This window comes from Temnothorax nylanderi, unplaced genomic scaffold, assembly GCF_030848795.1.
Source record: "Temnothorax nylanderi isolate EJ_2023f unplaced genomic scaffold, tnyl_v1.0 TNYL_tig0003_pilon, whole genome shotgun sequence".
NCBI lineage: Eukaryota > Metazoa > Arthropoda > Insecta > Hymenoptera > Formicidae > Temnothorax > Temnothorax nylanderi.
Genome location: NW_027249065.1, coordinates 1,111,970 through 1,128,612, shown reverse-complemented (window position 1 = coordinate 1,128,612; position 16,643 = coordinate 1,111,970). Strand labels below are relative to the sequence as shown.

General features: G+C 42.7%; 2 protein-coding genes across 3 annotated transcripts in view; one reads left to right on the top strand and one right to left on the bottom strand.

The window, feature by feature from the left end:
* The window catches only part of Vermilion (Tryptophan 2,3-dioxygenase vermilion), a 227,492-nt gene that overhangs the window by 208,577 nt on the left and 2,272 nt on the right, over positions 1-16,643 (bottom strand). The window lies entirely within an intron of this gene.
* The window catches only part of LOC139771040 (dipeptidase 1), a 75,954-nt gene continuing 63,897 nt past the window's right edge, over positions 4,587-16,643 (top strand). Inside the window, exons 1-2 of one of the 2 annotated variants that reach the window (XM_071703483.1) lie at positions 4,587-4,836; positions 7,078-9,291. In XM_071703483.1, coding sequence (XP_071559584.1) covers positions 9,167-9,291 — 125 coding nt within the window. In that variant the 5' untranslated portion in view covers positions 4,587-4,836; positions 7,078-9,166. The other variant, XM_071703493.1, reaches the window with a different exon arrangement.

Genomic DNA, 16,643 nt, shown 5'->3' with positions numbered 1-16,643 from the left:
TTTTTACGATAAATTGCACGATTTCGTGCCCCAACTGGCGATCGATGCAAAGCGTCTTTTGTGTATTGGTGCCTCCCGGTCTATCGCAATAAATTCTAATTACAATCGAATACTCGAAGATACGCCGGTAGTACCATGCGAATCGTTGCACAATACCATACAGATGGTGCAATATATGCCCGGCTTTATTCATATTTCTCACGCTATTTCTCCCAATAATCGAGTGTCGCCTGCTATCGCGAGCAGTTATTCCAGCATAATGGACGACAGCTTATAATGGTACCTACCTTATATATTAATCGTACGTTGGAAAGTATTATTTACTTGCTATAATTATTAATACATATTATAATTATTGCTTGCTATAACTGCATGAAAAGCCAAGGCGCAACATTTGTCAAAAGAGAGATTTTAAGATAAATGAACTTTATGTAACTTTTTTAAATGCCTAACCAAGTTAATAAAATTTATGATGTTTAAATAATGCGATACGTTTTGAAAAATTACTTTTGAAAGACAAAGAAGATTTATCGACGAAAGAAAGAAGACAGCTTGTACCATTATTCTACTCATAGATTTTGATGTAAGAAGCTTTGAAGCCAGAAAGCCAGTTCATTTTTCCGCATTCACCAGGTACCACACCGAGCATCTCAATTAATATCCGTTACTTATATAGATTCAATATTTCGATTACTTTCTTATATTTTATTAGGATTTCCAAATAAAATTATGATCGGTCTCGTAAACTCTTTATCCAAAGTGAATAAATAGCAATTCAACATCGGCAAAAAATGAATAGAAATTCAAAACGACTCTTTGATGAAAGAAGTCAAATTCCGTAATACCGATTGCTGTTGCAGAATTTATCACTCGTGTCCCTTTGCATGCAAGCTCCTCGCTTACCATGACCCAATATTCGTACATTCGTCGTCGCTTTTATTCTCTACGCCAAAATTGAATTCGATCCGATAACGCCCACCGCTCTGTATATAGTCTCACACGAAACGCAGCGTCGATCGAAAGCCAGCTAGAGATACCTCGTACCAGGCGGAATTTCTTGCCGGTTGTATTATATTTTCTCCGTCTTTTATCTATACTTCTCACGCTATTTCTTCCCAATAATCGAGTGTCGCCGCGGTTATTCTGGATCGAGGCCGGTTTTGACTTTGTGCGTCGAATATCACGTTTGCCGGCTGACGTTAAATTGAATCGGATTACGAGAAAAAAAAGAGGATAGAAATTATAAGACAATTCCTGCATTGTAAATCTAGCAATAAAAGTCTGCTACGCTATTAAAGTGATGAGCGGAAGGGTATGTTTCCGTTACAATTGAGTCTGACGAGCAAATCTTTCCAAATCAACAGAATAAATCACTTTTACTTCGCCAGTCAAATAATAAACAACAATGGAAATATTAATCGACTCTACTGGCCATTATAATCGCCAAGACAATACGACCACGATTTGGTTCGATTATCGTCTCACAAGACGCTCTTTTAACCAATATAAATTGATTAAAAGAGCGTGTTGACGATAATCGAACTAAATCGTGGTCGTATTGTCTTGGCGATTATAATGGCCAGTATATAAAGTCGATTAATATTTCCATTGTTGTTTTCCAAATTAAGTTTGTTAAATCAAGTATAAGTTTTCATTCTGCGCATTTTATCAATTTTACAAAAAATGTTTATTAATAAAATTGCAATTATTTAATACAATAAAAAATGAATAGCAATATAGGGAAGATATTGTTATAGAATATGAATATGAATGGTTTTCTAATGTCTCAGGGGCAAGCAAGCATATTCTTTAAATGTACGTCCGTTTTGTATTTTTGTTTTTTCACTTTTTGAAATATTAGATAATCATCGAAAGGCGAGACAAGTAACAATTTCAACGAGAGAACGTCAAAAAGCCGTAGGCGACCATTCCATCTGATTATCGTTATCATAATTGCAACGACCGCAATTGCGATGGACTCGGGCGGAAAAGAGGGCAGTGTGAGATTGTGATGACGGCGCCTGTTCAATGTGACGTGCACATAGAACGCATACGACTTCGATTAGCCGACGGGCAAGCCTGAATAACGTTAACCTGATTTATGGCCAGAGCCGAAGGCTTTTCGAAATTTGCATTGGGCCAATGAGAGACGAACGAATATGCCGACGATTATAGAGCCAGATCAGAGAAAGAAAAGAGAGAGAGAGAGATGGAGGAGCTGGAGAAGCGTGGCGAGAATCATGGTTATGAGAACGGGTTGTGGTAGGAAGCGGAGATCGAGAGCGTAGCGAAGAGGCGATCAAAAAAGAAGATTAGGCCAAGCTAACGAAAGGATAACTCGATAGAGGTGGCGGGATGGCTCGGACCGAATAAAGTCCCGGCGAGCCAGCCTCCATCTTCCTATCGCTCAGGTAGATCCGTTTATCATCGTAATACACGCGAAATTAGATCCGTCCTCTGTAAACTCTTCGGTTCGTTTTACGGATTTTCGGCCGGTCATCCGCATAATCTCGATTGGAATCTAAAAAAGTTCTTCATTCTCTCTGAGATTCGTGTAGCACTACTATAATGGTCTAAAATGTGTGATTTCTTTCTACTGTTCCACAAAAAGTTAATAAAATATTGAATCATATTTTGTTGCCTTGACGCGTTGCCCGCGTCAAAGTATTTAGCAGTCTTCCATTTTGTCGCACCTCCATGAAGCTATCTAAATATAACAATAATTCTGTCCAGTCTTCCCCAGGGAAAAAGAGAGACAAATATGCGAAATTATTTCTCGGCATATTTTCCTTCCCTCCTACAATGCAAAAATTTCCCTTGCTCCGTTATTATCTATGCTACAAAAGCTCGCGCAGCGGTGTAAAGTAATTTACGAAATTGTAGTCCACGCAGTTCCCCCACGGAGACATTAATGAGCAGAATCCTCCTACTTCTCTACCTATGTTGCTCTGTTCTTTTTCGCGGACATTTTATTCTCAAGGCCAATCATTTTGCCACTAACGCAGATATCGCAGTACGAAATAGCATAGGCATGCGGAAGAAAAATTCAAAAGGGAGAGTATCGAAATCTTGTAACCACGGCAGTGTTTTGTAACTACGAGACAGAAACCCAGCGTATCTTGAACTTGGAAAAACTTGGCGGGTCCTTGTTTCACATCGTTCAAAAAGACAACACGCTGAGACGAAGTAAGATACGAATGCGAAACGTCGAAGAAGATATTTTCCGTGAAAGACGTGTGCGCATTTCGTTGAAATAAAAGCTACAAAAACTGCGCGCATCCTGTATCCCAGGGAAGTAACAGGACCATTGGCGAGACAGTATATCGCGATGCGTCGGAAGTCGAAGGAAGATACGATATAAAGTTGCCGCATGATACATAACAATGACGCGAGGACCTGACAACTTTCCTTGCAGAGAACTTCCCCGAGCAATAATTCCCGACGCGCTGTCCGAGGGGAAACTTAGAATGAATTCGCATAGACTATATAGAGCGACAAATACATTCGCGATGTCAGCATCGCGCGCTCCCGCTAGAGTGAAGTAAAATAAAAACGTGTTGTAACTTACGGATGCACAGATGCACTCTGCGCTCTCCTGCGTTTAATTAGACCCCCATCCCGCCGCTCGGGACCGCGGGTAAAAGTTCTCGTTTGGCAGCGACGGGTCGATATAAAATTGCGAGGTTACAGACCCATCTTCGGGAGTGCCGGTAATTCCGCCAAGGAAAGAAGACCAGCTGAAACCCGGACGTAAAGGGCGACCGCACAGTGGCTTCTTTTTTTTTCACTACTTTACGCGAACGAGTAAGTCTCTACGCTGTAAAACTTGCATGCGTATATACGATAGAAGTTTGACGCGTTTGCTCAGAAGGGAAGAAATTTAATTTCAGCCAATCCCAAGTAATCTGCAAGAAAATTCACTAATTCGCTTCGCAAAAATTCAATGAATAAATAAAGCGTTACTCTCCGCCGAAGGATAATATAAATCTCCGAAATAAAATTGAAACGCACGGAATAGCTACTTTAAACACACGCGGCATTATCTGTTTTGGCAAACCGTATACACAATCCTCGCAAAATCCGCTGCTCTATTACGCGAAAGTGCAATGATAATAAATAAAGCGTTACCCTGTCGCTAAGAAAATAATAGTATCGTAAATATCGTAAATATCTGAAGTGAAACTTCGTCAACACCGGGTAGCGCGAGTTTAAGCACGCGCGAAGCTACTCTGTGCTTCGGTAAACCATGTATACAATCTTTGTGACATATGTGTTGTCGGAGCGCACGTATGCACCCTCGCGCGAGAGTTCAGCAAAGATAGCGGAAAAAGAAGGTGGCGCGTGCTCAGCCTAAGATCGCGCGGTGTCGAAGAGAGTAGCGACACTTTGAAAGGTACCAGCGACATCGGAGATGCGCGTCGCGGGTACAGCGCGGCGCGGATCGGCGCGATGCGGCGCGGCGCGGCGCGGCGCGGCGCGACGAGGCAGCCTCCGTGTAACGGAAGAAGATAGCAGAGAGACGCGGAGGCGCCTGCGCTCTCGAGTGTGCCGGAGTTCCTGCGTGCGTTTCCATCAGTCGGGTCTTCAACTCCGGACCGCGAGCAACGGCACGATCCGCGCCGTCGTCCGCGTCGCGACGCACCCACCCGACGGAACCACCCCATCGGTATATCGGTCGTGATTGCGCCGATCTATCCCACCGCACGTCGCAGAAGAGAGCGAAATAGGATCACGTACGAAATTTCGAGGGCATGCCGGATTTTGCCGGAGCATGTCCTAACATCCCGTTTCCACATCCGTATACGCCCGTAAACAGGATCTCGTAATCTCGCTCTCGTAAGGACAAAAACTTATATCGAAAAGCTTGGGAAAAGTTTTGCGCGGGCAATCGCGAGGAAAGTCGCGTGGAGGATCTTATATCGGGAAGCACTTCTGTGACTTTTTACGACCGGAACAGATGCGCCCTGCATCCGCGCGCGGACTTTTATGAGACGTGAACCGTCCCGCGGAACGACGACCGGAATTTTTGTACAAGAGTGGAGAGAAACGCCCGCGATAAGATCTCGCGGAGAAGCGTCGCGTTTATTTAAATAACACCCTTCGTTGCAGTTGCGCGTAAGAAAAAGATTTTAATACAAAATATTGAAATATTTGCATGTGAGTTGCGAAGAAAAATTGTGATGCGATTACTCCGCAGAAGAAAGATAGTTTCGGGAGATAATTCATTTGCTGTACAAATAGATTACAGCGATGAGTGATTTCGCATAAGTTCGCATATCAGCCTAAAATATCATTCGCAGTTTCACGGTGCCCCCATTCGTGTTTGACAGAAAAGTCTGCTTGCGTAACTCGCGCGGAGAATAAGTAGGACTTCTCTTTACGGACGCAAAGTTTCGCCGAAAGCAATTCCAGCAACTTCACGGTGATTCGATACGTTTTTGAAAGAAACGCTCGAAATGTCTACCGAGAAACGCAGCTGTCAGATGCATCTCCATCGATTCGCGTGTTCGTTTTGCGGAAAAAGTCTGCCGCTATCAGCGATAGCTGTACATCTTACCGGTCGCTAAATTAACTTGTCACTTTTCCACGTCACGCTAAAATATGGACGTTCGCGCGCGTCTTCGAATATTAAACTCACGGCGTCGACGAAGTTCCCTCGCATCAATTAGCGCCGTCGAACGTGCCTGGTTGTAAAAAAAATATACTCGAACGGCAAATAAAAAAAAATCGAATCACCGCGATGACCTGCATTCGATATGAGAAATGAAATTTTGTTGAGTTTCTCTGTGTGACATCAGTTTTTCATTAAAAGCTCGAATAGACACGTAGTTTCGACAAACAATAACAGATGCTAGATAAATATATCCGTTATACAAAAAAAATCTAGAATTATTCCAAACTTTTCACCGTGTTATCTGCCGTATTTTTTCTATATAATAAAAAACGTTACTAAATTAATTAACAAGCATATGTATGATTGATGTAGGCAACGCTTGTTTTAATTAAATTCTCGCACCGATCATTATCTCTCAAACTTCGAAATGTGTTCACCGAGCGAATAGATATTTCAAAATCCTTCAAAACGAACGGAGGAGATACTGAAATTCGTCGTATTAAAGGGCACATAGTACACAAACGTGTGCCGCAGCTGTTGAAAAGACACGATCGTTAATGCCGTTAGCATTAATTAATCATCGGCATGCAGATAAATACCGTGTATCACGGCGGTAATCAGGCGTGAGCGGGCGGCCGCGTCTGCCGATAATTATGAACAAGCTAACTCATTAGTCGCAATCGACGTTAACGGCCTCGTTGTTGCGAGCCATCGTCCCCGCTCCGGTTTTGTCCGGTCTTCTATAAGCTGTCGAATTACTAACCGCACTCGTGTTAAGAAGATTACGCGCCCGGCGTGACGGACGCAATGAGATTACGTGTCAAAAAAAAAGCACGGTTGGAAATGATTACGGGGAATTATCATCGTGACGTTTGATGTTACGATAACTCGAAATGTTGCGATGGTAATACCTACGGGAACAACAGTGACGAACGGATTATAGTCATCAATTATATCGTGCACCGACTTGATCGCCTTTCCGTAATCCGACGCGATGCTAACCAATCTGGTCTCTATTAATTTTGACGAGAGTAAGACATTAATGGAGGAGATAATCATATTATTGCTACAGGGAGACCGAAAATTCTACTCGCTTCGCTCGGGAACTCCGAGTAGCATTAATTTCTCCCGGATACAAAGCAGCATAGTCGCAATTCAAAAGCCAATTGTTAATGGGAATATTAATTTTTAATTACGTCCTTTTGACCCACTATCGATTTATTCGGGCTATTGCGCAACGCACTGGCAAACAAATTTTAAAATGCAATTTGATCAAGTTGATAATTTCCGAAAATAACATAAGATATTTACGCGTATTTTAAAACTTTGCGATAATTTTAATTCAACTATCAATTCGCGTGAACTGCCAATTCGCCGATCTGAAATAATCTTCGTTGAAGATTCCTCCACGCGATAATTCTTCACAAGCCGGGCTACGAGTTAGAAAAATCTACCTCTTACAGGTCAGCGGAAGTTAGAAAATATCCGGACCGAATAGCACGGCGATCCATTTCCGACTGACAACGAAGCCGTTGGCCCCACCATGAGATGCATCCGCCCCATTTCAAGTGCGTAATTAATCGCGGAACTTAATCGAGTGCCGAATTAATCGCAACGGATTTACGGGTCGCGTTGTGTGACAGTGACATTCGCCGCGCGGTTATGAAACACCGATGCAAGTGATTTAGTAACAACGAAGAGGAAAAAAGGACTGCTTCTCGAAAGAGAAAAAGAGAAAACCGTGCGTCACGAGGATACCGGAAGATGGATCGCGTATCAGAAAACATGCCGGAACACTGATCCCCGACCGCGGGAATAAAGAAAGACACGAGGAAAGGTTTTCGCGCTCGGGTAACACGACATCTTCGTCTCACCGCTCTAATTAATCTTTATAAGGACGTAACGAGCGGACCGCCTGTGGGATCCTTAGTACAACACCCCCGGCAAGGTACCAATCCTGTGAAACTCTCAGCTGTATAAGGTGGCACGAGTTGTGAGTATAGCGCGATTTAGACAAGACGGTGAAAGACGTGAGAAGATTCGACATTCGAAATGCCGCCTTAATTAACAGAACTTCGACTAACTGGAATTCAATTTCCTTAAATACACCCGTTGCGGGATAGCTCGATCAAAGCGCGTCGAGCACGAGCCCAAGGTTGGTGCCGACGTAAATTAAAGACCATCGACATCGATAACCTCGCTTAAGTGGTTTCAACCAGCGGCACTTTACATTGGCGAGGATCGCGGAAAGTGGGCGACGTGTCTTCGATTACCGATCGGCTTTACATCTCTCGAGCGCCGGCGAAGAAGTCGATAAGGGCGCTACTCGGTAAGGGGGCCTTCAATCCTTAAGGGCGGATAGAAAGACGACGCAAGGAACGGGGGAAACCTCTGAAAGCCTGTCTCCCTGATCAAACTATCGAAGCAAATCCCCGAGGCAACTCGATGCTTCGAAAAGTCATCTTTGCCTTCGAAGAATTTGCAGCGGGTGAGGTCGAAGTGAGAAAAGCATAAGAAGTACATTTTACGAGCGATTAAGAATAGTTTGATCGAAGAGGAGCTCGTCGAGTAATTGATTTCTCGATCGACCAGGTGAATGCCGGCGAAGAATCAACCTGGAAACAGTCGAGCGAACGGCAGCATTGACAAACGGCGCGTTTCAACGGGACGGAAGATTAATTTCGAAAGTGGACGAAAGAATTTCGAACTACGGCAGGAGTTGGATGAATCGGTTAAAACGCGGTGCTGTGCTCAAGGACCGACGACCGCATTAAAGACTCGGCTTTGCAGCGCGGAGATATTAAATGGTGGGACGAGTGGCACGCAGTTGGACAAAGAGAGCATTCCACTCGGGGAACAAGAAAGACGAAAGGAATAAGAAACGCGGAGCGGCTGCATCGGACGGAGTGTATGGCGATGAGATCGGAGGGTTAATCTGAAAGGTTGGGGATAGAACGAAGGCAGGGAGGGCCCCGAAGTAGCTATCGCGACAGCGGAAAAAGTGGACCTTCGAGCCCGCTGAATGTGAGAAATTGGGGTGGGCTCGAGGATGTGTGAAGACGAATGCGCCGAAGATAAGAAGCGCCGGTTGAAGAGGAAGGCAAGCAGTGATCCTTAAACTCTGTTATCCTAGCAAGAGAAAAGAAGTGTCTCCACGTGTGGGGGGGTGATAAAATCGAGTGCGTGGTTCCGGCCGATCTTATCAATGAAAAACATTGCCGGATCTCTCCCGAATCCCGGAGAACTCACTATTAAGATCTTACAGAATAGTCTCCGAGTTTGAGAGAAAAGTTTCGAGAAATAAAGATAAATCTCTACCCTTGACGAAGGATGCGTTTTAAAATTATCATCGATTAAGAATATGGTCACGCTGAATAACCCTTTCGGGAAAGTTAACTAGACGCGCAACTCGAAGCGAAGGATCCACGATCCTATTACATCCTGGCCATCCTGCAACCCGGTTGAAGGAAGTGCTGCGGGTGAGCCGGTGGGTTAATGGTGATGGCATGAGGACATTAGTAAAGACGCGTTGCGGGTCCAGCGAGGAGGAGGATGAGGATGGTGGTGGGCGTGATGGTCCTTGGTCAGCTACTGACGAGGATCTTGCTCGCGGCCCACGCAGGAGATCGCCTCGCGGCAGCTCGAAGAATTCTAAGGGACGTGCCACTGATAGATGGGTAAGTTAAGTTTCGTATAAACTAAGATATCTCTCAATAAATCAAAGATATCTAATGCAAGTTATTGTATTAGAAAAAAACAACAACAAAGCAATTAAAGCATAAATATTATATAACTTTTCATTTAAATGTTTCGGGGTTTTTAAAATTAATTTCATTTAGAAAATATATGATTACTTAAACGAGATAATTGACATCATTTGTTACAAAAAAATTGAGTTGCAGTGAGCATCTAGTAAATTTTTTTCATAATTTGTATTATCGTTTTAATTTATCTGTAATTGCGAACTTGTGAACAGTAGACTTGTGAATTGTGTATATTTTTTGCCCGCAGCCATTTCCGCTTCGCAATATTTCATAAAGCAGTTACAAGCGGAAAATATATGCGCCAAACTAGCTAGTATAATTTGCGTTCGCGAGGAAAATAGAGAAGAGAACTCGCACGAAAATCTGCGGGCCGCAGCTCAGGATGTCAGAAAGATGTTTCAATTAGCATTATTAATATCAGTCTTGAAACAATGCATGTTCGTTAATGACGTGTACGAATTCAAGGTATCAAAGCGTTTTGTTGTGCTCGGCAAAAATCTTTGACGTCGGGTTCAAAAACGAAATAACCGAATTCTGTTTCCAAATGAAACAAAAGTCCTCGTGAAAACTTTCGCGATGCAATTCGCGAAAGCCGGTAGTAGAATGCCGTCTCGCCTGTTCTCGCACATCTCGCTCCCCTTTGTCACGTTGACGAGCGGCAGCGAAAAACGCTGCGTCGAAAATTCAACGAATAACTTGAATCCCATCGTATATATAATCGTTAGCCCTAGTACCGCGAGACACGAATTTACAGCCGGCGAGAACAATGTCGTCGTAACGATGCGCATGGTCGACTTTGTATGGCCGGGCGTGACTCTAATTACACCGGGAATTAAACTTCAAAGGAACGTCCGTCGTGTCCGATTTGCTACGATGCGTTACATCCGTTCGTGCTTTCACTACCGACAATTCTATTAAGCAAGCATTCTATTAGCCCATCTTATTAGTAGAACGCCACGTCATATCCAGTCATATTCAGCGAAAATAAAATGAGTTTAGATATCTGACATAATAATCAATATAATCATTACACGTTTACGAGATGATATTAAAAGTTAAAAGTTATAAAATATTAACGCCAAAATAATCCAGTTTGTTTTGTAAATAAATTATTTTGTAATAATTTATTTAAATCATTCTATGAAACTATAAAGCAATTAATATTCTAGAGACCAACAAGCTAAAAAGAGAAATGCGTAATAAATAAAAAATAAGATCAGATTCGAAATGCAATGGGAATTAAAAATAACTGAACAATACTACGTAAATAAGATTCGCCTATCAGGGTCAATACCCAGGATCGCTTCCTTATTCGAAACAAAAAAAACCAATTGAATCGTATACTCAGCCTGAGAAAGAGAGTCGCGCATTTTCGCTGAGATAATGAGAAAGTTTTGCGAGCGCGGAAAAGAAAAGACGTTAATGGAAAGGAGCGAATAAAAAAGAAACTCGAGAGAATGGGGCGGAAGGTGCACCGGCAGGGGACGCAAGGAAGATAGAATTTACTCGAGAGAGAGAGAGAGAGAGAGAGAGAGAGAGAGAGAGAGAGAGAGAGAGAGAGAGAGAGAGAGGGAGAGGGAGAGGGAGAGAGAGACAGAGAAGGTGGACCATGGATGTTGGTCCTCGGGTTTCTCGGGTTACCCCGGAGGATAGATACGAATTTCCGGTGCTCCTGCTTCCTACAAACTCGTGTATCTCTTCCATTTTCTTCCGTGTTCGCACGCGCGCGTATCTGTGTACCTAAGTACATACACTCGCGTCTGCTCGCGGTAAAGAGTATCTGTATCGATGTATCTAATGTCCAACATCTTTTGCTACTTTGTGTAAGAATAATTTCGTAGTCAACACGGTATCAAATTTACGTATCATCATATTGTGGCGTTATGACGTTGCTTTCGATTTAAATATTTTAGCATTAGCATTTCATAAATGTATTTACATAAAGACAAGAATATGGAAAAGAATATCTGAAAAAAAATGTGGAAACTATATTACAGCAATATTGTGTCGAAAAGTCAACCTAAATAAGCCCTAAGTAATAACCAGTAATAACTTTTCAAGCTGCAAAACGTTGTGAAAACCCGAACTCTGATTCCGCTCTTTGGTCGCCAATTCCACGAGCAAACTTCGAGAAACTCTCGAAAGTAGCTCTGATAAAGGACATCGAGGAAGAGGAGGCGCACTAGCGATTTCCTCGATGTCGGCGAGCCAAAGGTAGCTCGTTACCGATAACGAGTGAAAGCCTCGTCGGACGTATAGTACGCCGAATAATAGTCCGCCCTTCTTGCTCCGGCTCGAGAAAGAAATGCCTCGTGTGGCCCGCGGGCCACGTGTCGTTGGTTGGTAAAACCGGGGGGAAATCGTACGCGGAATTTCCAAGCGAGAGAGCTGCCGAGCTTGCATCTCATGCAAATAAACGACCCCAGATGCGATAAGCAAATTCGGCCGATTGTACTTAAACTGCGCGATTATCTCGATTCGATTAAACGGGTTAACGTTTAAAAATCCCCGCAAATGGACGCAGAATACGGGATGCGGGATGCGGGATGCAGGATGCAACAGCGGTAACGTGCCGTACGAGGACTGCGAGGCAAGTCGGTTTCGCATCCATTCCCCGTTCTACATTACAAATTCGCGTCGGTTTCCGTGGAGCTTAAACTCTCAAGTGCCTAATGCATATTTTATGCACTCTCGATATGTGAGTCATAATATTCGAATAATTCTCATAACAGATTGCCGAAGGGAAAATAATTCTCTCTTTCATTTTAAAGTCCTATTACATCCATATTATATGAGATCTTTATTTCTTATTTGACTGGCGCGGTTGAGGGTTTACCGTTAATTATTCCAAGCGAAACATAATAAGAGAGTATAAAATAGAGAATATATAAAACAGAGAGAGAGAATATAAAATATAGAGGAAAAGCGCGGTTAAAAATTACAAGAATGGCGCTGCAATTATCTCTACTGTTTATTATCTCCAAGAACCAAAAACATGGTTCTTAATTCCGCTGGCGCCGTCAAATATATTCGGCCTGTAATTGAAACAGCTTAATGTGGCGTCATCGTATAATTAAGCCGCGGCGACGAGTTTCCCGCATTGGAAGGAGGATTCCGCGACAGGAGATCTCGGAAATACCGTTGCCGTAAACCTGATAACCGCGATGGACCAGCAACCGTAATTACCTCGTTACATCGCCGCTGTTTATAGCTTTCGTCGCCGCGCGGAAATATTTAATTAACCACCTTCCTAATTTTCCGGCCGGACCGAATCGTGTCGCACTGAGAGAAATTAGTGACAACAAACATTTTGATTTGCTGCGGGTAGCAACCTTTTGTTGCAATAGCAAAAAGTTCGCTACCCGCAGCAAATCAAAATGTTTGTTGTCACTATAATGACAAATATTTGCTAATACAGCAAATCCTTTTTCTCAGTGCGGTGGGATTACGAGTTAAAAGATGAAGGTACGGTTGAACGAGGAATCCCAACATTGCCATTACACGCCGAAAGATTTCTGAGTGTTGTTAACGCGAAAAAGAATTGTGAGAATCAGTCCCATGTTAGCAGCATCCTGGCTCTTTAGCTCGACCGAAACATTCTCGAGGGTCTTTCGGGAGTGCCACGACAATGTCCCGAGTGATACTAATTATTTGCAACTAGATTCTCCATGTTCTCTCCTTGCTGTGACAAACAATTGTTCGCGCGATAGACGATATCGCGTTTTCTCACATATGCGGAAAATTTCGTGCCGAAATGTGATCTATTTAATGAAAATGTTATCCCCTTCTTGTCGAGTAATACGCTCGCAAAAGTGGGACGCGCGTTTATACTATAATTAGAAGCATATGCTCGCGGTAGCAGAATTGAGGTAATGTCGTCGAAATAATGAAAACGAGAGCCATTTCCACTGGTATATAACCACCGAGGAAAATTTCACAATATCAAGTGAAATGCTTTTATATTAAATTTATTCCTAAATTTTTATTCAGCAGAATAAAACGCGGTAATACGTACGGTAATACGGTGAATAAATCAGAGAAAGAAATATCAAGACACTAAAAGAGTTCTTTCTAAACATTTTCAATAAAACACAACACTCGAGCGCTTTGTAATCGACGTAGCGAGGAACTGAATACGCCGCTTCTACGAGAATGATTTTTACGGCCCGCCAGCCGGCCGGCTATCAATCGAGCACAAATCCCGTAGCGAATGTAGGACCGTCCCATTGCGTTATAATATGATCTCACGGTGGCCTACTCTATACAATTCTTCCTTACAAATGAATTCAGTCGACGGTACCAATAATTCGTCTCCATTCTTCTTCCCTTGAATTACTTGGTACAATGGCGGATTTAAAACGAGGATACGAAAGAAAAGGGAACTTCGATCGTTATCGGACAGAGGCTGAGCCTCCTTTCCATCCGCGTTCGGTCGCTCGTTCGTGCACTGTTAACGAACGGCTGCCTGACGAAAGGACTCTCATCCGAGTTCCGCAAGTCCGATGACTTCGCGGCTCGTTAATAAAATCAATTATAACCAAAGGAGGCAAAAAATTAGCGAGATCGTTTGAGGATGTCCGCGGGAATTTTAGATTAACGAACCTGACATCGAACTTTTGTGTCTTCTAGGCTACTATTGCACACTAGTTTAAACTCAATGTTTTTTTTCCAAAATAAGATCTAAATTCGTTCATATACTTTTGCGTTAACATTTCATCGTAAAAACACACAAAAAAACATTGCAAGAACTCACGTTACCAAGAAAACGAAAAATCTTCATAAAACCAGTACGGAAGCTTCCTGGATCACCTAACTTTCACAAGTGGCTCTGTTTGCCTTTCTTTATACACACGTGCTGGCGCCGATAGCGCTTTTAGCGACAGGACCGAGAAATTGAAGGAGACGAAACTAGACGCGAGGACGAATTTTGGGCCCCCCACCTTACCAATTTGTTTACAAAATTTAATATTTTTATTAAAAAAATAGTTTACCTCTACAATAATTTTATGATTATAAATTGAAATAATTTATCTTACTAAAAGTATTGTGTTAATCTTAATATGTATTTTCGGACTCTAATCTTAAGCCGGAGAAAGGATAACATAAGAGAAAAGATATATCCTATCTTCTTAAGCTCTCTTTCGAGGGATGTATCGTTAACTCTTCCCGTTCCATGGCTCCTGTTTTCGATTCCTTTCTTATCTCGATGCAGGTATAGCCGCTCAAAAAAGAAAACACCCTTATTTCCCCACCCCAGTCCACATTCACGAAAGTGGAACAGGCTCGATGGCTCGATTGTATTCGATGAAATCGCTTGCAATCGGACGACGAGAGAGATTCGAAGTAAATTGGAAATGTCCCGCGGCTCTTCTGATTTTTATTTTCGTATACAAAAGTCGTATCAACCAGGTAGATGAAAGCAAGCGAAGGACGAAGACTCTGCTATATACAAAATAGTTCGTTATAGCAATGATTTTCGAATTTTCTAAAGATTTCGATCGCATTGTTCGAGATACAATAATCAGATATCGCGCGACTACTACGGCCGCGTTTCGATAACGAATTTTTACGACAATTGAGATCGTGATCACTCTCTGTTGAATGTCGGGAAAAAAGTTACGATCTCACGCATTTGACGATTTTACATTCACACCATATATGAGAAATAATATTTTTCTTGGTATGACATTTTCTTGAGAACAATCAATCAGAAATTCGCGTATCGATAAAAATAATGTCGTAAAATTAAAAAAACCGTGTTAGCGAGGAATACTTTATGCTACAGCGCGTGCGAGAAAATTTCAGATAATATAACAATTCCGGCGTATTCAATTCCTCGCTACGTCGATTACAAAGCGATACAATAGCGGAGATGTCACCGCGGGCTCAATCAAATAATTGGGAAAAAAATGTACGAGAGGGGAGATATATCGTGCGCAGCGCCAAATGGAAAAAAATGCGCATTAATCAAAATCAGTCGACGTGATAATTAATTAAGTTTCTTCCGAGAGATGTTTCCAAGCCGCAAATTTCGCACGGGACGGAAGACAGATGGCGGCGTTCATACCGAAGGTACCTCGAAATTCGGACAAAAACACGCTAGGTACTAATCCGGGATCTCATTCAGCCAGGATACTGAGTGGTAGACGGATTAACGGAGTAATTTGCAGCGCATAGGAAGTGCCGAGAGAGTAAACGATAAACTGTCCGGAAGACGGATAAAGGGAGGAGAAAATAGTTACGGAGAACGGTTACGAAGTAGCAGGCAAGAAGCGAATTAATCTAACCATATGTTGGTATATGTACAGGAACTTAAAGAATCAAAGAACTTAATTTGTGCGAATCCTAATTCTAATTCTGTGACCACTGTCAGATGGAAAATCAAATCGGAGTAGATATAAATACAAAAAAAGAAGGGTGTAAGTAAATATTCGTGTATCTAGAAAAGGAACGAATATACAGACGAGTGAATTTGTAAATGCGCGAGACAAAGGGATGGATGCTCCGGCAAATCTACGATCGTCAACGGCGAATGCGGTGAGACTAATTTTCGGTACCACACGCTCGTCGGGGTCCACGATATATGTGTATGCGCCGAGAACTGACAGACACCAACTTCCGGTGGAGTTAATGTAGCAGCAACGCGTAACTCGATTTCACGGAGTTGCTCGAACGCGTTCGGCGCGGCGATCCCGGGGACCTCCCGGGGACAGGATCCTATTCCCTGAAATCGGATCTGGATCTTGGATCCCGAAACGTGACTGAAAACTCTCGGATGAAGTCCGAGAATCGGGCGAACCGGTGGGACACGCGCGCATGACGAAAATCAGGCGACGCAAACTTTTGCGGAACAACTGTCGCGAAATTTCATTGATTCCGCTCCCGTTCACGGTTCGAATGGTAAATTGGGAAAATTTGCTTACCCCGCTTCGTTAGTACAGCCAAAGTTCGCATCCTGCGCAAAACGTCATCGACGGAGCTTAATTTTCGTAATATTCCGACTTGTATCATTTGATCGAAAATTGTGAAGGCTAGGGAAGGGGACGGAATATATGAAAAAGCGTGAAATAAAATAAATGGCAAGAATTTGAAGAAAAAAGATGATTTACCGATTAACTGATTGTTTTTGTCTTCGATTATTAATCTGAGTCTGTAGAAACTTCAAACGTGTATAATAATAAAATTGTCCGAAACATCAGGCAATATGCTCAAAATTTTTTAATCTTCTACACCACAATGTAGCCTGTTCCTCGCGAGTTTCATGA